The sequence below is a fragment of the Microtus pennsylvanicus genome, chromosome 9 (assembly GCF_037038515.1).
Source record: "Microtus pennsylvanicus isolate mMicPen1 chromosome 9, mMicPen1.hap1, whole genome shotgun sequence".
In the NCBI taxonomy this organism is placed as follows: domain Eukaryota; kingdom Metazoa; phylum Chordata; class Mammalia; order Rodentia; family Cricetidae; genus Microtus; species Microtus pennsylvanicus.
The window spans coordinates 75464624-75489864 of record NC_134587.1 but is presented as its reverse complement, the minus strand read 5'-3'; the positions used below and the strand labels follow the sequence as shown (position 1 = coordinate 75489864).

At 46.7% G+C, this 25241-nt stretch overlaps 1 protein-coding gene across 5 annotated transcripts in view; it reads left to right on the top strand.

The window, feature by feature from the left end:
• Rbpms (RNA binding protein, mRNA processing factor) overlaps positions 1-25241 on the top strand; it is a 143344-nt gene that overhangs the window by 86113 nt on the left and 31990 nt on the right. For all 5 annotated transcript variants that reach the window (XR_012911855.1, XR_012911853.1, XR_012911854.1 and 2 more), the window contains exon 5: positions 11778-11928. Coding sequence is in view for 2 of the 5 variants with exons in the window: in XM_075986516.1 (XP_075842631.1) it covers positions 11778-11928 (151 nt within the window). In the remaining 3 variants the exon portion in view is untranslated. The remainder of the gene's footprint in view (positions 1-11777; positions 11929-25241) is intronic.

Below are 25241 nucleotides of genomic sequence, written 5' to 3'. Positions count from 1 at the left end.
AGGTAAGAATTACACAATCGGGAAATAGTGGCTAAGCCTCCGGATCATTCTAGCCTAGGCATGGAATAATATTCCTGTTACTTCAAAGCAATATAAAGTTTCATAGTTGATTTTTTTTTTTTTTGGTTTGGTTTTTGGAGACGGGGTTTCTCTGTAGCTTTGGAGCCTGTTAAGATTTGCCTGTCTTTGCCTCCTGAGTGTTAGTTTCATAGTTTTGAGTTTCATTCACGGACTAAAATGGAGGTAGATGGTACCTAGCACCCTGGTTCTTCGTTTAACAAGGAATTGTGCCTGAATTCCTATCCCTGTGTCTGCGACTCCATCAGGCACACAACCACATGTCCGTAGACAGCCCTGGGAACGGGGTCTGCTTATTGAAGCATAGCGATGTCTTGCTAATGGAGAGGCACATGTACTGTCGTGTGGGTCTAACTCAAGTTTGGACAGTGAGCCTTAAGTTGGATTATTCTGAGCTGAAGCCAGGGCAAGCACTTCTCGGGGGTGGTTGGATCAGGGAAAAGAACAGGGTGTGATTGGTCGGCCATAGTCTGAGCGGGCCGTGGCCCAGCAGTCCTCGCTGTGGTATTAACAGTCCTGAGGTTTCCGCCTCAGCATCCTTATTTAGGAAGGTATGAGACGCAGCCATCCGATGGCTGCGTTCCTTTGTTCATTCTTCTCCGGAACCCACGTGCACCCGGGTTTCAGCACAGTGGAGAGTGAACAACAACCTCGATGATGAGCAGAACAATGTGGTCTTTATAAAACTAGAAGCCTGTCCCAGGCCAGAGAAGCAGAAAATTGAGTTCTGGTGGCTTCTCAGCACTCACCTGGGGACAAAAGCGGATTACTTAATGCTGGTGGCTCTTCCTTTCTCACGTGGCAGAGGCTCATGGCGTTTAAGATGAGCCTAACACAGCACCCTCCAGCTCCTACAGGGGATTGAACCCGTGACCTCGTGAATGCTGTGCAGACACTGCCTTCTGAGTTCTACCCCTGGCCCTGCAGTGAGGTTTATGCTCTTTCCGGTAGGCCGGTATCATCCTTCCCTCCCCTCGCTTAATGCCAGGTGGCCAGCAGCCCCACACACCCTCACAGATCCCTAATTGGCTGGGAAGCAAGGCCAGTGAGCAGTCCTGTCCACAGCTGAACACACTAGGTTCAAATGTCTCCAAAATTCCCAGCTCTGAAACTGGGTGAATTTCTTGCTTGATACAGATATTTGCCTGGTCTCCAGCGGTTTGCACTATTTCTTGAATTATTGCACGTATCACTGAGACACAATGGTGTTTATTAAATGGTAGAAGATTTCTGATTCCTCTCAGAAATAACAGCAATGCAAGATAGATTTTTTTGGTGTTGAATTTTTTTTACCGTTTATTTTATTTTTTTAATTTCCTGGTTTTGTCAAGTCATCCCTTTATTTACATTTGCACCAAACTGCTGCTCTTCCTTTAACTATGGCCATTGTCTCTGACCGGCTCCTGCCCACTCTGAGGTTATTGATGACCTGGAGGGCTTTGTCTTTGCCTTGTCATTGGAATGAAAAGGCTGTTTTCACAGACCTCTAGGGAGAGCTTTGCTTAAAGGTTGTCTAGAATCTGGTTCTAATCCATTTTATGATGCTGGCAGAAGTGAAAGCTGATAGCACTCCCAAAAACTCTAAATCTGTTTCGTGTTTCAGCCCCCGTAAGACCTCGGAGCGGCTGAAATGCGTGTATTTACCTGCTGGGCTGGGCTGGGCTGGAAATGGCCCGCCTTTCAACAGCATCAGAAAGCAGCTTTTATTCCTAACGTTTGCTTTTAATTTCACAAGTACTTTCATTTAATTTCCTTCTTTTCTGTTGGGAGATTGTCCCCAGGATATTTCCTCCCTGTGACCAAAATGCTCTTGGAAAACAGTGGACTTACTCTTTCTATAAGAAGGATGCAAATCAGAACCATAACCGTGTGTCCGTTCACACTCTGTAGACTGTGAACATAGAGACAGACAACAGGTAGTGTCTGGCCAGAGGAGTAGGAACATCCGGATGCTTGGGCATCGGCGGGTGGAATCGAACCGGTCTGATAGTGTTAGAAAAGCTAACGGAGAATTACCTCATGATATAGTTCTGCTCAAAGTATGTGTTCATACAGAAATCTGTTCCCCAGTATCTGTAATGGGCTAATATGTAATACAGTAAAAAAGCTGACACAGGGCAGTGAGATAGCTCAGTGAGTTAAGGTCCCTGTGGCCATGCCTGGCAGCCTGAGTTTGATCCTCAGAACCCACATGGTGGTAGGTAAGACAGAAGTGTTTTTTATGAGTTGTCCTGTGACTTCCTACAGGCACCAAGATGCGTGTCTGTGTGCACACAGAAATAATCTACTGCCATTAGCTGGGGAAAGGCTGTTAAATACCGTGTGCTTATTTAATATCTATACAGTAGAATATTAGTCAATAAAAATAATCGTCAGTGGGATAACCTGTGGTATCTGGAATAATACACAAATAAGTGAACCTGGAAAACATTATTCTTGATGAAGGGGTCCTGTTTGAAAATGCTACATTTTATTTATTTGAATTATCTAAACTAGATAATCAAATTCATATAGATTGAAAACATTATTATGGGTGTTGGGGGAAGAGTTGGAAGAGAAAAAGGAGAAAGAACGATTGCTAATGGGTACAGAATTTATTTTTGAAGGAGAAGAAAATCCTCAAATACATTTCTTGTGGTAGAAGAAATCTGTTTTGCAACGGGGTTTCACTGCAGAGCTCACACTGCCCTTGAACTTGACCTCCTTTGGCCTCTCCAGTACCACTTCATCTAGCCAAAAGCAATATTTTGAACATAATATTGTATAATTAAACCCCTTCCAGCCTCTGACTATCTTGCCCGTGGCTTTCCCACATACTGTTGTGATTGGAAAACTTGAGTTTGAGGTGTTTCAGAATGGGTAATACAAGTCATTCTCTCTACTGTTATTATCTGGTTCTGGTCAACTGTAGGGAAGAGAAGTGACTTTCTTATAGAAGGAGCAGGTTGCTGGGAAACCTGTCACTGTTTAGTAAATCCCAGCCAACTGATGATCTCAGACCTAGGAAAACCTCCCCAGGATCAGCACGGTTCACCACTCTGTTTACGGAGAGCTCAGTTAGTGCTACCTCCCCCGGGTACTGTTTTCTGTTGCTACTGCTTACAGTAACCAACACTGTTGGTTCAACTCAATTGTTCAATGCTTGGTATTTACTGATAATTGGGCAGGAAGTCACTTTCCTGACCCTCCCTCCAGGCTCACCACACTGCTTGATTTCTTTCTTTCTTTTCTTTTTTTAAAGGAAGTTAGGCCTCTTCTGTTCACTTCAAGAGCTGAGGAGGCCAGGCCTAAACAAACGATGCATTTATTATTATTTTATTTATTTATTTATTTATTTATTTATTTATTTATTTATTATGTATATAATATTCTGTCTGTGTGAGGCACCAGACCTCATTCCAGATGGTTGTGAGCCACCATGTGGTTGCCGGGAATTGAACTCAGGACCTTTGGAAGAGCAGGCAATGCTCTTAACCACTGAGCCATCTCTCCAGCCCCCCCACTGCTTGATTTCTTAAGGCTTCCAGGAGAGTAATGTCTCCCGTGTAGTCGGTGATAAGACAGGTGTGTGGGGGTTAGCACGTAGACCAGGTCATGAAGAAGCTGCCTTGAGTGTTGGCTAGGAAACCAGATGATAATAGAAGGACTTGAGAATATGAGATTTTACAGCCAGAAACCATGAAGCTGTGCATCAGAAGGGACAGTAGACATTAGTCTAGAAAGGCCGTTGATTGGCTCAGTAACAAGCCTGGCTTTGGCTAGGGGACCTTTTCCTCTGGTTTCTTACTGTTTTCTGGGATCTGTGCTGGCTGTTCTATTGATGTTGCCCTAAAAAAAAGAAAGTCTGCTTTAATCTTAAGTGTGTGCGTATGTGTCTGTCTGTGTGTACACGTGAGTAGTACCCACGGAGGCCAGAGGTGTTGGATCTCTTGGAGCTGTAATTACGGAGGTGATGCTGACATCAAACTCGGGTCCTCTGGAAGCGGTACCTACTCTTAGCTGAGCCATCTCTCCAGCCTTGAGTTAGAGGTCCTTAAGGCTGAGGAAGAGCCAAGAAGATTACTGTAAAAGGAATGATTTTCCTACATTCTGGTTCTCTGTGTGATTTCTAGTACAAATTACCCTGTATTTGAAAGTAAGAATGGATTGGTTCATTAAACAAGAGCTGTTTCTTTCCACCTTTGGCACACACACCTGGCTGGGCTGCTTCTGGACCCCCTATTCCTTAAAGCTGAAGAGGATTTCCCTTAGGAGTCGAGTGTAGAGAAGGACAAGACTCAGCCAGGAAAGTCTGAGCAAGATGAACCCGGGGCATGCTCTCTAGTGTGATTATTGTTTGATGTACATGTGTCTCAGAGATGTGTGATCACTGGGCCGTGAGAAAGCAAGTGAGCATTCCAACAGGAAGTAGCCATCATCCTTAACCGGAAGAAGAAGCAAGACGCTTAGAGCGAGCAGGGAGGGTGAGGGTGGTATGCTGCTCACCAGTAGAGGCAGTTTCATAGGATTGCTCAGCTGAACACACAGGAATTGATGGGTTGAGGCGTGGTGGCACCCCATAATCCATCTATCCAGGCACTTGGGAAGGGGAGACATAGAGGACTGGGAGTTCAAGCCAGCCTGGGATACATAAGACCCTTCCTATCAGTAAATTCATTAGAATTTGGGGCTGGGGGTTAAAGCTTACTAGGGAATAGTGATGCCCTTTTGCGAGTTTTTAATCTTGCTAAAAAGTGGTTTAAAACGGACTCAGAAGGATGCTCAAGGACCATTTTACTAGAATAATAGGGCCAACAGATTGTAATTCCTGGCAACAGCCAGAAAGAGGGAGTTAGAGAAGAGGAAGAAAGCCCCGTCTCTGACTTAGAGCACAAGAAAGCTGAGGAGGTCTGCCAGCAGCTGTGTGGAGGTGGCAGGGGTCTTCAGAAGAGAGACCGACCCTAGAGTGTCTGGGCAGCTTGCTTAGGATTTTGGCTGGTGGCCAAGGAGATAAAAAGTTAGACGAACTACCAGATTTAGTTAGCAGTAAGGCTGCTCTCGTGGGTGTGTGAGTACATTAGAAAGATACCAAGAACTCAGCATACAGTTTCCTGTTGCTCGATTGACAGGCCTACTTAACTAACTTAAACTAACTCCTAAGGGGAAAGCACTAACGTGCCTTTGTAACATCACAGTCTTTGACAGCCAAGAATGTCATGCCTCCTCCCAGAGCTCCTGATGCAGTGTAAATAGTAGCTGTGTTGTATGTTCAGGGATAGTGACAGGAAAGGAACTCACGGCAGCAGCCGTGTGCCATTTTATTTTATTGTTTTAATATTCTTTTCTTTGATTTTAAAGATAGGGATTCACTGTGTAGGTCCTGCTCGTCTGGAGCTCAATGTGTAAACTTAGCTGGCCTCAGAATGAGAGATATCCTCCTGCTTCCGCCTCCCAAGCACTGACAAAAGGCATGCACTACCATGCACAGCCGATTTATTTATTCCTAGTTTATGTGTATGAGTGTTTCATGCATGTGAGTGCAGACCCAGAGGCCAGCAGAAGGTGTCAGGATGCTAAGATACCCTGGAGCTGGAGTTACAGTCGAGAGCCTCCATGCAGGTGCTGGAACTCAACCCTCATCCTCCCCTTTGATTTGGGTTTGGGTTTTTTGAGACAGGGTTTCTCTGTACCTGTGTTGGTTGTCCTGGAATTGACTGTGTAGACCAGACTGGCCTCCAACTCAGAGAGACCTGCCTCTGCCTCCCCAGTGCTGGGATTAGAGGTGTGCGCCACCATGCTCTTCCTCAGTTGCTATCCACAGTGGCCTGGGCTTTCCTACATCGGTCATCAGTCGAGATAATCTTTCACAGACGTGGCCACAGGTCAGTCTGATTTGAGCAGTTCCCCACTCCAGTGTCTGTCTTCACACCTGGCTCTAAGTCATGTCAAGTTGACAGTAAAACTTAGCGTGCCACGTGCCACACACTGCTGTTCTGGAGATTTTTAGTCTTTTTTTTGGATGATAGATACTCTCAGTCTGCCAACAGTTGAATCCATGGGTGGGAAAGCCTTCGAGACAAGGTTTGGGTAGAATGAGGCTGTCAGTCATAAAGCAATGAATTATAATCACACAATACAAACCTGTACGTCAGCACTGATGGTGAATGCTCGTTTTCCTGGGAATAAGAAGTACCGTGTGGAAAGGGAATGAGCCATGCCTGGTGGTAGTGCACTCCTTTAGTCCCAGCACTCAGGAAACAAAGGGATGTCCGGAGTTTGGACCAGCCTAGTCTATGGAGTGAGTTCCAGGACAGCCAGGGAGAGCTGCCTCGTGAGACAAAATACACTACAAAAAGGGAATGATTAGTTTACCACGGCACTATTTGTGCCGGTGAGAGTCGGAAGTAAGTCTTCCACTAGTGGTGGTCTTCGTGAGAAGTGGGGTGTTTCTAAAGCCTCAGAGGACTGTTCTGGTAAGGCGTTTCATTGTTAGAAGAGCTAGCCAGAACTGGTGTTCCGTCAGTGGCCTGGAATCCCAGTGCCATGTAGCCTGAGGTAGGGCTTCTCTGAGTTTGGGTTACAATGATACGCTATCCCTAAACCAAACACAAAAACAAAATTTTAGTGACCCCACACTAGAGAAAATGTGGCAAGTGATCAAAGCTCCTGTCACTAACGGGGGTCCAAAATGACATCGTCTGCCTACTGAAATAACGCTGAATGTAAATCAGAAGCCGCGCGTGTACACACACACTTCAATGAGAAACAGTTCATAAAACAAAGTTGGTATTAAATGTCAAAGAGACGGAGCAGGTGACAGGTAGATGCCCTGTACAATTCTTGGAGAGGTCCTGGGTCAGAAAACAGCCCTTATTTTTAGGAAGTCAAGTTGCAGTGAAGTTTATGCATTACTCATAAGACTTAAATAGTGGTAGAAGCTATGGAAAGAGGCAGAAGAGGAGCAGAAAGATAAAGTACGTGTGGTCATATGTCAGCATCTCAGGGACTTGTGTGTGGTAACAGGAATTTCTTGTGCTACGTACCCGTTCTCTAAATTGGGAGTAATTTCTCAGTAACTTTTAAAAGCTAGGCAGGCCATGACACGTGACAGCCAGAGAACAAGGTTGTGGGGTTGATTTGGTTCCCCCTTTCACAGAGGTTCCAGAGATGGAACTTAGATCACCACATGGCAAACACCTTTATCTGCTTTATCCATCTCACTGGCCCAGCAAAAGTTTTTAAGGTAAACAGAAAGTGCCAGCTGAGTGTTGTATGCCTACCATGGCCCTGCTCTGGGCAATGTAGCCCTCCATAAGGAGCGCGCACACACACAGCCCAGGCAGGGTTTCTCTGTAGCCCTGGCTGTCCTAGAATTCCCTCTGTAGACCAGGCTGGCCTCCAACTCAAGTTCTGTCTGCCTCCCAAGTGCTGGGACTAAAGGTGTGCGCCACCCCCTCCCTATAATGCCAGCTTCAGACGCGCTCTTTTTTAAAAAAGGATTTGTTTTATTTATGTTGTTCTTGCCACTGCATGTACATCCGTGGAGGTTGAGCAGAGCTCATGGAAGTAGAGGAGAAAACCTCTCTCCGCCCTGGGTGTTTGGGACCCAACTCAGGTTGGCAGAATTTGCAGCCAGCAGTCTGACTGATCATGTGATTCATGGCCATCACGCCAGCCTCATTTTTCTCTCTTCTGGAAATGACTGTGCTGGGTTTTGTCAATTAGAGCTTTAAATTAAAGTGTGTAACAATTCAAATAACCCAGTCTGTGCTCGTGTCTCTCTCCCTTTTCCTAACAACAAGCCTTAATATAGCCAACCCACAGGTGTCTTTGTGTGTGTGCCACGACTGCCTCCTTTACTGGTTTCTCCCCTCCCTCCCTCCCTCCCTCCCTCCCTCCCTCCCTCCCTCTCACTCTGTAAATGATTCTACTACCCCTAAACTCCCTGCTGAGGACCGATAGGCATGCTCACTGTGCAGCTAGGGCAGACTGTTAGACACAGGTCTCTGTTTACTGCACTGGTTAACCCCTCTTCCAGGCATTCGCATGCTACAGAGAACCCCAAATGGACAGCTGCTCTCCACGAGAGGCAGGGTGACTGCTCTGGCCACCTTCGTTTTTGTGTCTTCAGGATTTCAATCCCAAGAGAGAAAGATGGTTCAGTCACTTGGGGAAGCATCTATCCCTTAAGTGATCAGCTGTGGTCAGAGAAGCAAGGGCACAGTGCACAGACATTGGTCCCCCAGTGCCCGGTCTAGAGAGGACCAGTTGGGCTGCTTTCTCAACCAGCTGCCCTGATGACTTCCTGTCTGGTCTCTGAGATCCTGTTGTGGATTCTCAAGGAGCTCATCTTTCTTACAGTAAAAAGACCTCTAGCCGCTATGAATCATGTGATCACTGCATAGGTGGCCACAACATTACTCAACAGTCTTGGATACGTCAGTTTCCAGTCCTGTGTCAGAAATGCTGAATCCAAAAACACAGTGGCCCAGCACTGCAAACAAAGCAAGCCCTCCACTTGGTCTTGACGGCACTACTGTGTGGGGACCCCAGCCCCACATGGACTGCAGAGCCCCCAGGGCCTGACCCCGTTGTGACCTTACCTTTGCTTATGCCCACTCCCTGTGCCATCTGTGGTTCACTGCCACCTGGTGACCTTTGGCCCTTTGCTCTTTCACCATACTTAGCCCTCGCGTTCTCTGACGCACAGTGGACTACCAAGGATCCACCATTGTCTGTGGCATTGTGTCTTCACACACAGGCTGCCCTGTTCAGCCTCCAGGTCATACCTAATCTGGATTGCTGGAGACTGGCCTGCACAGCCCTGTAGCAGCTGAATTGAGTGGTTTGTAAAGAACAATATCTTTATCCCCATGTTAATGTTGATATCTAGAACGTGTCTTTTTCTGATCTGTGTAAACCCCCTGCCATTTGAATTTTGGATAGAAAGGGTCTTGATGAATTGTTGGCTGGAGGGGCAGCGTTGGTTTTGAGCAGCAGAGAGTCCCTGCTTCGTTTGGTTGTCCTCTCACCTCGACAGCATTTAAAACCACGTTTCTGTCGCCAGAGAGGGATCTTACTAGGTTTTAATTAAAAGCACAAGGTATTTCCTCCCATGGCATGTTCTCTCTCTCCTTTCTTTCCTTCCCTTTCCCTTGCTTGTTCTCCCTCCCCCAGCTCATCATTCTGTACCATAAAATGTTTGGGACTTGGCTAATCCCTATGGATAGAAACCTAGTGGGGCAGGATATTGATTACCAAATATGGTATTGCTGCTAAAGATGCTGGCGGAATGCGACTTGTATTCTGAGCCTCTGGCCTCCCAATAAGCTGCCAAACAAATTAGGTCATTTTAACTTCTGAGCTTTTCTGTTTTGTTTTGTTTTTGTTAGTAAGATGCTGGAACTTTGATTTGGAACATGATGTTGATGTTATTTTAACTCAGACAAGAGAAAGGGTATGAGAAGGGGGCAGGGAGTAGGGGGACTCGCTCCAGTATGTTTTAGATTGGCTGTACAAGGGGTGAGCACAGTGATGGCTTTGGTGGATTCTAGACTCCAGGAAGTGAGCCCTGTGGTCTAGGGCTAAATGCTCCAGGGGCTACTGACAGGACCCTGAACGCTTTTGTTACTAGGTCTCAGGTTGCTGCAGGCTCAGGCTTAAAAAAGATGCTTCCGAAGAAAGTTGGTGGGGAGTGGTGTTTGCAAGAGCTCTTGAAGTGTCTGCTGTGACTGTTGCATGTCTGCCATGCTTTGGTGCAGATGTGCAGGGCTTTCTAGGGGAACACAGTTGCCTCTCTGCAAAGACACTTCTTTAGTCCATATCTGGGAATACGGAATTCGATGTGAGGGTAATTCTACCATTTGTTTTCCTTAAAGATAGGGTTTGTCTCACTCTGTAGCCCAGGCTATCCTTGAACTCACGCCCATAATCCTTTAGCCTCAGCTTCCTCCCAAGTGCTGAAATTATTGATGTGAACCAGTGCTAATAGGTTTGAGAGAGGATAAAGTGTGTCTCGTTGTCCGTTAGAGGAACGGAAACAAATGCTGCTTAAGACTGTGTTTCCTCGTGTGTGCTCTGGTAATACAATACAGAGGTTTACTGATTAAGGGCCCCAACATTAGCTTTGTCCGTGTTTTTGTTTTATTTCACAGAACTTCTCTTTTTGACTTTGGTTGGTTCGACTTGGTTATACAAATGCAATGCTCCCTTGCTGTGTTTTTTAAGCCTTAATGGTTTTCTTCCCCCATAATAATCAAGTCAGAAATAAGTTCTTCACACTCAGGGCAGTCTCTGGGTTGAGACGCTGTTGTTTGACCGCAGCTGACCACTCCCTGTTGCTGTTATTATCGGGTTTTTCCTTATGTCTTTGGAACTGAACCTGTGAAGTTCAGAGTCGTTCATTCTGGTCTCCAGACATTCTGATGACTTGTGGAAACAGCCCTAACTTTTCTTCCAGTGAGGGAAGGTGGAAAGATGCGGGAGGGATGCTGTGCCTACAGTGCTCATGAAGTTCTCAAAAGAAAGGGTTCTTTTTTTAAAGAAAGAGATATAGAGACCATCGGGCCCACATAAATGAAAAGCTCGTGTTCTTAGCACACCCCACTTTCAGGACTGAGACAAACGTGGAGTCCAATCCGGAGTGCCCTTTTGATGGTAACGTCTAGAATTCCTGGCATGGAATGGCTTTCATTAGGCTCCCAGCTCTGCTTGGTGATGGAGACATTCTTGAGGGAGAAAGTCCCGAAATCAACTTGATGCAAATCTCGTAGTTTAGGTTGCCTGGAATCTGTTTCAGTGAAACGTGGTTTTTGTTGGTTTTTTGTTTTGTTTTGTTTTCCCAGGACAGGGTTTCTAGGTGTAGCCCTGGCTGTCCTGGAACTCACTGGCCTTGAGCTCAGAGATTACCTGCGTCCGCCTTCCAAGTGCCCCTCCCTTCCAGGTGCTGGAATTCAGGGGAGTGCCACCAGGCTCCAGCTGTTTTGGTTGTTTGTTTTTGTTTTGCTTTTTTAAAGGTCCAAGGCACAGACAAGGACTAAAGCTACTTTTCTCTCAGGCCTGTGGAATCTTTTGTTTCCTTGTACCTTGTAAGCCAACCATAAAAGAAGTCAGGATCTCTCCACTTTGAGCCTAGCAAATTCATGCCGTGACTGGAATTAAATGAAAATAGTTACATTTAAAATATTGCAGCTGTTTAATTTCTGTGTTCTGAGTATACAGGGACTTATATTACCTTTGTAAAACCAAATCAGAGACAGAGTTCTTTTTCTTTATTTATAGGTAGCCGACAGTAAAAGCCCTGAAGAATTTCATTGTTTATAATGCCATTCAGAGTGCGGCCTGCTCGGGATTTCAGGTGTCAAACCAGCGCAGCCCAGCATGTCTCTCTCTGGATTGGTCATGTTTTCCAGCCTCAGTAGCCGCCAGTCAAAGTTTTTAAGCTGTGTTATGAATTTGCTGGTCTGCATTTTAAAAGGCAGACTAGACAATGTTCTGGAAGAACAGGGATGTTTGCACATCCATGTAACTGAAGATTGTGGTGGCGCGAGCCGCATTTGCCTGGCCTTCTGGCCACGCTATAGTGTAGGTTTTGCATGTTCGGTGTGAATACTGAGAACGAGAGCCCTTGCTTGAGCCTGTGACATCAGCCAGAGTTTACATGTGTGTTGATTTTTGTCACTATTCTGGTTAACATCTTCCATTTGTTCTTTTTCCCAAAGGGCATCCGCTTCGATCCTGAAATCCCGCAAACACTACGACTAGAGTTTGCTAAGGCAAACACGAAGATGGCCAAGAACAAACTCGTAGGGACTCCGAACCCCAGTACTCCATTGCCCAACACTGTACCTCAGTTCATTGCCAGAGAGCCATGTAAGTTGACCTGCTTTTCATTTTGGAAACAACACCAGCAAAGAATTATTACGCGCTGCTTCTGAGACAAGACTGTGGGATGCCAAGCTAGCTGCTTCTCGTTTTCCATTTTGGTGATGAAATAGCTCATTCTTCCTCCCTAGATTCTGAGGGCGGCACTCTTGTTAGTGATTGGCCATCATTTGAAAAAAAAAAAAGGGCTCAGCTTGATCAGAACTGCACTTCCAGATAGATTCTCATTTTCTGGGTTTCCTTGACATGCCAATGGCCACCACAAGGGTCTTCTTCCCTGCCCCCATCCTTGGGAAGAGCAGCTGGCTCTCGGTGTTCGCTTTACTCTGCTGAAGGACATTAGTTCTTTGGCTTCAGAAAGGAAAGACTTAACAGGGAGAAAAATTATTTTGCTTTTTCATGTCCTAGGTTGAGGAAGGAAATCTAAATAGAACTGCACCTTCTTGGAATAGTTGCAGGACAAGGGAGGCTGTAAGGATATCTCTCGTGTATTTCATCCTGACCCATTTAGACCCGGTCTTTGTGACACACATACTTATTTAGTATTAAAGTAAGTGGATGAGTAAGTTGAAACTTTGGATTTTGCTCTCCTAATTCTGGAAACATTTCCATCCATCTTTGTGTCTGGACATATCCAAACAGGAAATGTCACCCTAGTGACAAACCAACCAAGCTCCAGCCTTCCCTCTCAATGCTGTCTGCTTTTCTTAGAACTCAAACCTGTAAACCAGGTAGCCAGGGACCAGATAGACAGCCTGCTCCCCGAGGCGGGCAGGACGCCGCAGAGGGGTGCGCAGTAGCTATTCCCAGAGCCCTGAAGTTACAGGAGCGCGTGTCAGCAGATCCTGGCTCTCGGGCCTCACTGCTCATTTCCTCTCCATTCCAATAGAACAGAACTCTGCAGTGGTCAGATAGTCTCCACGCAGTGGTCAGATAGATAGTCTCCACGCCTCCATGAGAACTCCGCAGTGGTCAGATAGATAGTCTCCACGGCTCCATCAGAACTGCTGGGACTGCTCCTGGCAAAACAAACCTGAAGCTGGATGTGGTAATCAAACCTGTAATTCCAGCACAGGGTCAGGGATGGGGGGTGGTGGTGAGATGAGGCAGGAGAGTGGCCACAAGTTTGAGGCCAGCCTAAGCTACATAGGGGGTCTGCCCCCCCCCATAGCTCTGTCCTTTCAAACCAACTAAAGAACTATTTTTGAAAATATATTTTTGAAAAATCAGAGAGTAGCGTTTTCTTGAGAAAATTAAAGTTCGTATGCCTTTTCTTTATATAGCTCCCTTTTACGACAGCGACCCTGACAAACAGCCCTTCGCAGCAACTCGGCTGACCTTGTCATCCGCTAGTGTTCCCTCTGGGAACTGTGATTTTTCCATGTCCTTTCCGCTGTTACCGTTTTCTGAGAAGCACCCCACAGACTCCCAGTGCCTGAGTGAATGTGGACTGGTGGGTCCAGTTACCCGGTACAGCGTTGATCTGTTTAGCGACCTGTCAGGTGGACTTGGCAGTGGGCTCAGAATTTGGGGGTTGGAAAGCCCAGAGGATGAGGAACTGACGTGAATGCCGCTTTTTGTCGCTGCTCTCACATGACTACCCTGCAAAGTGCGCTCTGTCACCTCTAGAGGAAGCATGTTCTCTGATTTGATTATACAGCAAACATTCACCTGCACGGTTCTCAATTGATACCTGTTGGACTGAAAGGAGGACCCAGTGTGCAGTATCCCGGGGAGGAAGGAAGCAATGGTTCCTGCTTGACAGAGCTGCCAAGATGTTGGTGGCAGTCACGGATGTCAGGAAAATTTTGGCCCCACTGTGAGGGACGTGGGAGAGATGCTACATCTTAGTCTAGATAGGACCTGACTCCTGTGTGTACTGGCCATTCATGCTCCGTTCGTGCTGGGGAACAGAGCGGGAAACCGGGTTTTAGAGTGTGATGGTGGCCATGCCTGTAGACCCCAATATCTGACAGTTCTGGTTCTGGCAGCTGTGGTCAAGTTCAGTGACCTGCACAAAGGCATTTAATCTTTCTGTGCTCCTGTTCGCTCAACTATAAGAAGAAAGTTATGTTTTCGTCACGTGATGGCTCTAAGCTAACAAAGCCGTATCACAAGATCACCCACGTCAAGATTAGGAAGGCAGAAATATATGTGGGGTAGCAGGTGAATGCAAGATGTCATCCAGTTTTATTTTTATAGAGCATTTGGCTCGCTGTTCTTTCCCCATAGTTGATGGGTGTTAGCATTGTGTGGCTTCAGCCATTTGTCCTTCCTTGCAGGTTTAGGAGAAAGAGAGTGGTACGATTCCAGGAATGTAGTATGTCTTCTCGACTAATTTGGGGGGGGGAGGTGAGGATGGTGTATCATGCAGGGTCTCCCTGTGTAGCCCTGGGTAACTGGAGCTTCAGGGTACATTAACCTGGCTTTGGATTAAGGCATTCTGCTGCTTATCTGCCTCTCTTGTCTGCTGTTTGTGGGTGTGTGCCTCTGCACTCAGATTAACTGTATTTTCACTAGTAAAATCATGGGTTTGAGTACACCTTTAATGCCAGCACTCCGGAGGCAGGCAGGTGTCTGTGAGCTCGCGGCCAGCCTGGTCTACAAAGAGAGTTTCAGGACAGCTAGACTTGGCCCAGCCCGTGTAGTCATAGTGATAGCTGTGCCCTGTGCCTGTTGCTCCTACAGTTAGGGCTCCTGGAGTTGTCTGCACTCAACATTGAGCAGGGAGATGTGCGTCCAGAGTGTTCTCACAGCATGAATTTATATGCTTTTATGTTCCTAAATCTGGTCATAATTGCTTACTGTCCACAAACGTGGAAGGAGCGACACCGTAAGGGTATATAAAAATGTACAATCTTGCCGGGCTGTGGTGGCGCACGCCTTTAATCCCAGCACTTGGGAGGCAGAGGCAGGCGGATCTCTGTGAGTTCGAGGCCAGCCTGGTCTACAAGAGCTAGTTCTAGGACAGGCTCCAAAGCCACAGAGAAACCCTGTCTCGAAAAACCAAAAAAAAAAAAAAAAAAAAAAAAAAGAAAGAAAATGTACAATTTTTACCGCATATTGTGTGCTGGGCACCAAACTCAGGTCCCGGGAGAAGAGAAAGTGCTCTAACCTGCTGAGCCATTTTTCTAGCAACCTCCTCCCCAGGACATAGTTTTGGGATACACTGAAGTGTAGGTATGTAAGAAGTATACCTTAGATTGTGTTTCTCATCGTGCACATGGAATTTAGTTGAATAAATGCGTCTGAGTTTAACTGCAGTGTACCTATATTGAACCTTATATTGTACCTGAAGGCAGAGGCAACCAATACCTATTAGTGCTTTTGCTTGGCCTAAACAGATCTCCTCCTTGTTGGCCAGTAAATGCCTGAAGACGACCTTGACTTTCTGGTCTTTCTGCCACCTCCTCCCAAGTGCTGCGGTAACTGGTGTTCACACTGTGGCCATTTTCTTGCGTCACTGGGCATGAATCTTCTGCAGATGGAGCTACTGACTCCTGGTCCTCAGTTGAGTTTTGAGCAGATTGTCAGTAGACTCCAGAACTCTGCTGTAAACCAGCTTCCGGGGTTTTGATTCTGTGAGTTCCTAGCTAGGATTTGGCTCTGAATTGTGTGTGCAGATGTGTGTGAGCAGGTGCATGTGGAGGCCAGATGTTAACCTCGGGTGGTCCCCCGTTACACATACACATGAATTTTTAGACTCACCTTAAGGGATCCTAATGTACAGATGTATTGGGGGTCGTCAGTAAAGCACAGAATTAAACAACCTTTAGCCTGTTCCTTGTAACTCCCCCTTGCCCTTGCAGCCTCCAAAGCAGGTCTGTAAGTACTCACATGGCTGGCAGGGCATAGTCTTAGGAAAATCAGAACCCATCTTTATTTGCCCACCAGACCCCTGGAACTTCCCGCATAGTACTGTCCAGGTTTACACCTGAAGAGCTTTGTGACCATTTGGAACCGTGAAGTCCTTGTAAGTGTGAGCCAGGGTGGGGTTTAGCCTCCCTGTCTGAAGCTCCCAGTGACCACAGAACGGCTCTGTGCTTCTGTCTTCCGGAGAGCAGCAACACAGCGCACGGCATTGCAAACTCTGAAGACATCTGTCTGCCCCTTGCCTGCTCTGACAGTGAGGTGCTGGGAACTCTACTCCCACTCTCCATAAGCTGGACCCTTTTGGAGGTGGGGACCCGTCAGGGGACAGGAAGCAAAGAAAAGATTCTGACTTGTAGGTTTTTGAGGGCTAAGGGTGGAACCATGACTCGGTAAACAGCTCCCTCGGGTGTTCATGTAAACTTTTCATAGTATAGACAGTCTATGTATAGTAGGTGCATGTATGTGTGTATGGTATACTCATGTGTGCACACCTTTGTACAGGTGAATGTGGAGGACAGAGGGCAGCCTTGGTGCATCTTACTTTCTCTGTCACTACCTACCTTATTTCTGAAAACTAGGGTCTCATTGGACCTGGATCTGAGTGACTAGCCAGCAAACCTCAGGGACCTTCCTGACTCCAACCCCTCCCTGCAAGTGCTGAGAGCCCAGAGCCACCCCCACTGTTTTAAGCAGCAAGGATTTCACCAACCAAGCCATCTTCCCAGTCACATGCTCTCAGGGTTAAAAAATACATTATTATTATTATGCAGGACCAGAAGATAGCTGTCATCTTTGCCATGTTTGGTTTTGATGTATGCATTTAGCTCTTCCCATTGCTGGGACCAGATTCCTGACACACTTACCGCACAATTTGAAGGTGCAATCCATCATAATCAGGAAGGCACAGCGGTAAGAAGGAAGGAAGCGGTACAATTGTGTCTGCCGCCTCAACCAGAGAGATGCATGCCGGGGCTCTACCTCCTTCTTTCGCTCAGCCCCAGGTTCCAGCCCTTGGAAAGGGGCTTCCATCCTTGTGGAAGCGTGACTAGAAATGCGCCCCAGACACGTCTAGAGCTTCATCCTAGGTGATAGTGAATCGTAGTCTTGGGTAGAGTTGCATACAGGAGCTCTGTGAACACCAAGTGCTCTGCCCCCTGTGCTGCATCCCCAGCCCCGAGTCTCTCTTTCCCCCAGCCTTCTCCTTAGACGTAAATATAGAAGGTTCTCAGTTTTCTTCAGGGTTGGAGAGATGACCTAGTGCTGCTAACCCTGACTGTCTGATTCCACCCCTGGACCCCAAATGACGTCCTCTGATCTCCACACAGTTAGTTGCTCTAGTGTGCACATGGCCACGCTTGCACATACACAGAATGAACGTTTTAAAAATGCATTCGTTATTTCACTTTATAAAGTTTCATGTTTTATCCATTTTTTTTTCTTTTCTAAAAAGAGGCCACAGGGCGGTGGTGGCACACGCCTTTAATCCCAGCACTTGGGAGGCAGAGGCAGAGGCAGGTGGATCTCTGTGAGTTTGAGGCCAGCCTGGTCTATAAGAGGTATTTCCAGGACACACTCCAAAGCTACAGAGAAACCCTGTCTCGAAAAACGAGAGAGAGAGAGAGAGAGAGAGAGAGAGAGAGAGAGAGAGAGAGAGAGAGAGATGAAAGGTTAACGAAAGGTGCTTGGTGCCACACCTGACGACCCCGTGGTAGGAGGAGGTGTCTGATTCCTGACACTTGTTCTCTGGCCTCCACATGCATGCTGCAACGCACAAAAGATGATGATGATAATAATAACCTTCAATCAGAAATCTTCCCACCATCCAGAAGCACCCTATTCGCATTCTGTGTACCCTTCTGCGGCATGTGTGTATAAAACACAGATCCTGCTATGTTGTTTGGGTTTTCAGCTTCACTCCTCAGCCTGCTTCCTCCACCATCCAGCTCCTCCTCCTCCGCTGCCTCTATCCTCCATCCTCAGAGCAGTTCTTTTAACAGCTTGGGGTGAGAAAGGGGTGGGTCCTAGCTGAAGGACATTTCCTGTGCTGACTGGCTGAGGCAGAGTGGAGACTGGAGGACACTCCCCTGCCCCAAAGCCTCTAGCACAGCCTTGAGAAGTCTGGCGCAGGAGCAGAGCAGTACGTGAATAGTCTCCAGGTAGAGGAGGAGAGTATTAATAAGAAACCAGGGCCTTAACTATCTCCTTGGAGTAGCCTAGAAAGCCCTCAGGGCCACCCTGAGGTGGATGAGAGGATGCATGGCTTTGTTTATCCCTTTGTCTTTACCTATGCCTACTGGTTTTGATGGGTGAGATCCTAGCATAAGCTGGGCATGGTGACTCTAGCCTGTAACCTCCACACTCTAGAGGCTGAGGCAGGAAAACTGACTTGGAGGCCAGGCTGGGCTAAGTTTTAAGACCCTGTCCAAAACAAACAACAACAACAACAAGAAGGCTGGAGGGAAACTCTAATGGGGGAGAGGGTGTCTTCAGCGAGTCAGAGGCAACAGGAAACAGTGAAGAAAAGTGTGATCGCAGGCATTCCAGGCCGCCCGTGGCACAGGAGACCCTTTTCAGTGCCCACCCTACCCCCACACAATCAGGTGCAGGGTGGAGGCCAGGAGGCTGCACTCCTGGATGGGAAGAGGGACCAGTGGCTTCTGCCTTTTGTCAGCAGGCCTAGGAAGACAGCAGGTCTAGAGAGAGAGGTTGTCTTTGCTGGGAACAGTTTGAATCTGGTGATACAGGAGCAACAGTGGTCAACACCCCAAATGACCTCCTCTAGGGACACCAGGTACCAAGGCCCTAGAAGGCAAGGATGGTAAGACCAGCCCACACCGACAAACCCCAGAACTGCGACAATAAATATCCTTTTAAGGAGGATCCATCATTCACTGAGCCCTCTGCCTTAGTCACTTTCTGTTGACACAGTGAAATACCTGAGAAGATTTGACTTACAAAGGAAAGAGGTTTATTTTGGCTCAGCTCTGAGTCTGATTGGTTTGGGCCCATTGCCTACGGCACATGCCCTTCACGGCTTGAGCACAAGACCAAAAAAAAAAAAAATACTCAGTTTATCACCAAGAGGCAAAGAAAGAAAGGGCGTGCTCCCAGTGACCCGGAGACCTCATTAGGTCACACTAAAAGTTTCCACCCTGTACAGTGAGCCTGTAAAATGGCCTCTGGGGGACATTTCAGATCCAGCCCTAGTTCTCAGTGTTGACCGGCTATCTCCGTCTCGCTCTTCTCTTCAAACTTATCTGCCCCTGTAGTGGTTGGTGTTTGTGATTTTAGTAATTTAATAACATTAAAATAACAGGACATGCTCAGTTTTGGTGATACTGTGTCTAACTAGACATAGCTTATTTCAAATGGAAATTAAGTTGTTATACAGCTGGCTAAGAGACCACACCTAATTTAGTATCTATTTCAGTGTCAGAGCCTGGATCTGCTGTAACTAGAAACGTAATCTCAGGGGTCAGGTTTCCAGCAGCTCTCGTGGACCAGAAGTCTGCACCCATGTCCTGGGCTATGTCTTACCTGCGTTCTTTCTCCTAACTGCAGTGCTTAAATCCTGCATCAAAATCTCAGTAATGGCACACACCTTTAATCTCAGCACTGGAGGCAGAGGCAGGCCTCTGTGAGCCAGCCTGGTCTACAGAGCAAGTGCCAGGATAGGCTCCAAAGCTCACAGAGAAACCTTGTCTTGAAAAAAAAAAAATCTCAGTAACTCTAGCCCATCTTTTAAAAAAATCAAGGAATTTGTCATCCACATAATTCTCCTCACCTGTGCGTTCTAAACTCAGTTTACTGATGGAAGTATTTACATATACAATAAGTGTACAGGAGTCATTGCATCTGTGACAAAGTCTCCTGTAACTCTGGCTTTGACCTCCCAAATCTGTGCTACCCCTCTTGATCCAAGCGTCTTCTTGCCTCAGTTGCTTGTCGGGTCTTTGTTGCTAACAGCTGTTGGAAATTCTTGTTTCTTCTTGCCGTCCACCCTTGTGGTCCTCGAATAAGCAGCAGCTGCTGCCTGTGCAGAACAGCAGTTCTCAGTGTGGTCCTCCCACCCTAGGGTGGTCTCTGACCAGAGTCCATGAAGTCTAGACTGTTTCCTCAGCCCTCGGCCCTTTCTGCTATTCATTTATGTTGTGTATCCCTCAGCCCTCACTATCCCCGAGAGACTAGTTTCCCTTCCTAACCGTACAGCGGCGGGCATCACTACTAGCCCACTTGTTCATTCGTTTGTTCATTTATCAAGACAGGGTTTCTCTTTGTAGCCTTTGTGGTCCTGGAACTCACTCTGTAGATCAGGCTGGCCCCAAACTCGCAGGTCCACCTGCCTCTGTCTCCCCAGTGCAGGCTGGGATTAAGTGTGCGCCATCACCACCAGGCTTGTTTATACGAGGACAGCGGCACTGACATTTGCTAGTTAGAATTATATTCTTTACACTTTACTATTAGAGAATAAAGTTTTATCTAATAACGTTGGAGTCGCACTTTCCGCTGAGCTGGTGATTCAACAGCAGACCTTGTGGCAGATGAGTGAGACCTGGGTTGGGTCCCACTCCTTGCTTGGGTCTCCAGCACTACAAACACACGTTCATCTGTCTGAACTTGGAAGTGCACCGGTATATCACGCATATATACATGTATGTGTGTATGTATGTAAATAAAAATACACGCTTTTGTGATCATAAATTGAACGCTGCAAGTGTGCAAGATCAGCTTGTCGTTTTAATCAGAATAACTTAAAAACAATAAAATTAAAGTTTTTATTAGAAATTAAAGCTTTAGGGCCAGGCGGTGGTGGTGCATGCCTTTAATCCTCCCCAAATTAAAGCTTTAATTAATTGAAAATATAGTTTAGAAAACTTTTCTATTATCATGAGTTATAGGCTCCCAACTTACAGCTGTGAAAGTAGTGGATTTTTTTATTGCATAGTGAAATGAGTGGACATTTGGAAGATCCACATAGCGCACCCAGTGTTTTTCCAATGGCATGATTTATTACAAAGCCATGGGTGAGGAAGACAGTCCTTCTAAAGTAACGCTTGATTTCAATGTAGCAGAATATGAAAGTTCATTGCCATTTTAGATTGCATGGTGCAGTATAGCCATCAGAACCGCTGCTTGTCCAGCCTGAAGGCAGAGAGGAAGGCCACATCAAACATGTTCTCTTCTGTGGAATCTGGATTTGACTCTATCTGTGACACCAAGCAGCAGGGGTCTTAGATGTGGGAAAGAGGTGACTTTCGGGGGGGCGGGCATTGGACAGAAAGGCAAGGAATAAATCTCCACAAAGTACATTTTAATATACATGTAAAATGTATATCAAAGCCCATTGTTAGCTTTTTTTGGTCCAGTTTCGTTGTGGTATCAGGGAGCATCTACAGCCTGACTGGTTTGGTTGCCAGCGTTCTGAGACCGTATTTTCCTCATGTACTAGAACCAAAACACTGTTGAGATAGATTTAATTAGAAGCAGATGTGAGGACCTAGTTGCCTTTTAATAAACTAAACACTAAAGAGATCTGCAACACTGTGGAGCTAAAGCCTCTTTTTACGTGGTTTAGAATGTGAAGGGTGCCCTGCCCTCTTCCCCCAAATAATCTATTTACATTAATGACTTTTTGAACTATATGATTTCATTTAGCACTTTAAGAAATATAGGTATCAATTAGTGTTAGCTGAAGTCGTTGGTAGGTTTCTCCCCCTCCTGTTCGTCTTTATTGTCATGTTGCCCTGCACACATCTTTTCTCTTGGCACCGCCTGAGATACAAAGAGGGTTCCAAGCCAGAGTAACAAACCATGGCTGATGTCTAACATACCTGAGCACTACTTTCTGCCCCCAATACTGCGTGAGCCAAGCACAATGGTACAGGCCAGTGAAGGCTGGAGGACTGGAATTTCAAGATCGTGTTGGGCCACTCAAGACTCTCTTTAAAGATTTTTTTTTTTTTTAAAGACTGTTGGTAAGCATGTAAAGTTAACATTTGTTCCTGGTTGCGCGGCCATCGGAATCTGCAGGGGTCAGCAATGGACTTTGCTTTGGCAGCAGTTAGAGCTAGACTGGGTGGGCCTGGGCCTCTGTTTTCTGCCTTTCAAACATAGATAACTCCTCCTAGGTGATGAATGACCCATCCTGTTTGCCCCTCCTTCCCATTAGACATTAAAAATTTTTACTGCTTTTTTTTTTTTTTTTTTTTTGAGACAAAGTTTCTCTGTAGCTTTGGAGCCTGTCCTGGAACTAGCTCTTGCCTGGCTCTGCCTGCCTTAAAATTGTATTATAATGCCTTAAAACCACCACACATGGCCAACCAGTGGTGGCACACGCCTTTAATCCCAGCACTCAGAGGTCAAGGCAGGCAGATCTCTGTGAGTTCGATGCCAGCCTGGTCTACAAGAGCCAGTTCCAGGACAGGCTCCAAAGCTACACAGAGAAACCCTGTTTCAGAAAACTGAAAAAGAAAAAAAAAGTACAGTTTTAAAAATACATAATTTCATAGTTATTGTTCTCTTAATGTAGCTGTTTAAATTTAACAATATCTATATATTTAGAAGTTAGATGCTGAAAATTGCTATTCCAGGTGAATGTATTTTATTTATTTGGTTGGTTTTTGTTTTATTTTGTTTCGTTTTGAGATAGAGTCTCTCTGTGTAACAGCCTTTGCTGTCCTGGAAGTAGCTCTTAGAGACCAGGCTGCCCTGCCTCTGCCTCCCAAGTGCTGGGATTAAAGGCATGTGCCACCACCGCCTGGCAAGAATATATTTTAATGTATGGTGGGTGAATGACAGGCAAAAAAAAATATACAGATAGCTGTTCAGATGGGATTATCCACTCATACGATGCTATTGTTGCGTTCATTCCCAGCTGTAGGCCTGTGGATTTCATACCTGCTTGTGGAATTCCCCGTAACCAAGGCTCTTTCCAGAAAGATTGGAGACCTGATGTCCGCTGGGAGAGGGCAAGGAGTGGGAACGCCTTGGCTGTAAGGCTTTTGCCCACTGAGGTCTCCTCCCCTGCATCCTGCAGCAAGGTGGCCTCTGGGAGCTCTGCTGTACTAACGAGGGCACGAGCGGTGTCTGCTTCAGTGAAATAGTTTTATTTATTTATTTATTTATTTATTTATTTATTTATTTATTATGTATACAATATTCTGTTTGCGTGTATGTCTCCAGGCCAGAAGAGGGCACCAGACCTCATTACAGATGGTTGTGAGCCACCATGTGGTTGCTGGGAATTGAACTCAGGACCTTTGGAAGAGCAGGCAATGCTCTTAACCACTGAGCCATCTCTCCAGTGGCAGGAGGTGGCGGAGTGTCTCTCTGTCCTTACTGAAATCCCTCCCCCCCTTGAAGGTCAAGGAGATCAAGCTTGTCAAAGGTTGACAGCCCTGTAGGGGAAGCAATGGTGAATTCCTCTCCCAATTCTCTCACTTGAGTTTCGCCAGCATTTGAGGGGAGGAGAGAGAAGTTGGGTTCAACTGTTACCCTAGAGGGAACAGGCCTGTGCGGACCATTAGCATGGGGCAGAACCGAGAGCTGGTTGTGGTCTTACAGACACTTGATGAGGCTGAGGGCCCTGGACAAGATCATATAACGGCATCTGGGACGCTTTCTGCCTGTTAGCTTTGCATGGGGGAGGTCTCAGGCGGCAGACCGTGTATAAAAAGATGGCCAGGGCCGGGCGATGGTGGCGCACGCCTTTAATCCCAGCACTCGGGAGGCAGAGGCAGGCGGATCTCTGTGAGTTCGAGACCAGCCTGGTCTACAGAGCTAGTTCCAGGACAGGTTCCAAAACCACAGAGAAACCCTGTCTCGAAAAACCAAAACAAAAAAAAAACAAAAAAAAAAAAAAAAAAAAAAAAAAAAAAAAAAAGATGGCCAGGCTAGAGGAGAAGCTGTGCGCGCATCTAAACGTACTGGAGGAGGGAGTCCCCAGAAGCCCATAGCTGGGGCCACTGCAGAGGCCACAGCAGGCAGGCTACCTGCTGGATCTAGGAGCGCTGCACGCCAGGCAAAAGGTTTTGATCTACCCAATCCAGGACACACCCTGACAACGAAGTAACCTTCCTAAGGAGGGGCTTGGGGCTTAGTTTCTTTTCATTTTTAAACCCTTTGCGTGATTTTTGTTTTTGCTTAAAACAATTCTTATTATCCCTAGATTGTGTAGGTCACAGTTCCAGACATGGGTTAATTAGCGGGGTCCTTCGCTTTGTGGTCTCTGCAGAGCTAGAATGAATGCATTGGCCAGGCTGCGGCCCTTGTCTGCTGTTCTAGGGCTGTAGGAGAGTTTGGCCGCTGGAGGTTATAAGTACTTGACCAGGAGTGTGATTTTTTTTTTAAGCTGTTTAATTTAGCCACTACCACAAATGGATCATCTGGAATTGCTAGCCCTTCACTGTGTGAGGCAGGATCCTCTCTGTGTGTTACATAAAAGGGTGTAGAGTGAGCCTTTCCCTCTCCTCGTGAGTGGTGCAAGGCCTTTTAGGTGTTGCTGGAGCCTGAATGTGGTAGGAAAGAAAAACAAGTATTAAAAAGCCCACTCCTCCCTCGTGCTTTCAAGGAAAAGACAGGTGTACTGAAAAAACAGGTTGATCAAAACATTCCCCCGGCAGCGGAAGTCGTCAGTCGCTCAGGACCCACACTGTGTGGAGTCTCTTAGTGGTTTTTAAAGAAGAAACCTGGTTTTGGGTTGGTGTATATGGAGCTAGAGGGTCCGTGTGTGGAGCCCACAGAACAATTTTGGTGGTCGTCTTCACCTCATTTGGAACGACTGAGATCTGATCAGGCTGAGAGTCACCACGTAGGTCATTCAGCCGCGGGAGTCCCTCTGGCATTTCCACAGGGACCGTGGGGATCAAACTCAGGGCCTCATCTCTCAAGCACTTGACTGGACTGTTTCCCCAGTGGACACTCGCAGAGGAAAGATTGCCGTCTCCTTGGTTTGTGGTTTATTTCTGCTGGACGCGGGCATGGGCTTGGTTCTTGTGCTCTCTCTCTCTCTCTCTCTCTCTCTCTCTCTCTCTCTCTCTCTCTCTCTCTCTCCCCCCCTCTCCCTCTCCCTCTTCCCTCCCCCCCCTCCTACCTACTTACCTTTCAGTGTCATAGACTCTGGTTCCAGCATGCTGTCCTATAAAGCAGCCATTCTTCCTAATGCCCAGGGCCAGGTCAAGAGTTGCATCTTCTCGTGGAAAGGAGATGCAGCATTACCTCAAGTGAGGCCAAGTAGGAATGCGTCGTGCCCAGGAGCGCGAGGGTCTGTGTGGCTCCGGACTGATGCTCCCAGGCGCTGGCCCCGCTGATGGAGAGTTCATTGTTGCCTGTGGACTGACTAGCGCGGCTCCTCTACATACAGAAAAGGATCCCTAGGAAAGCTTTAGAAAGGAAGATTTAATTGAGATTTTTAAATTCAGAACGGCCAC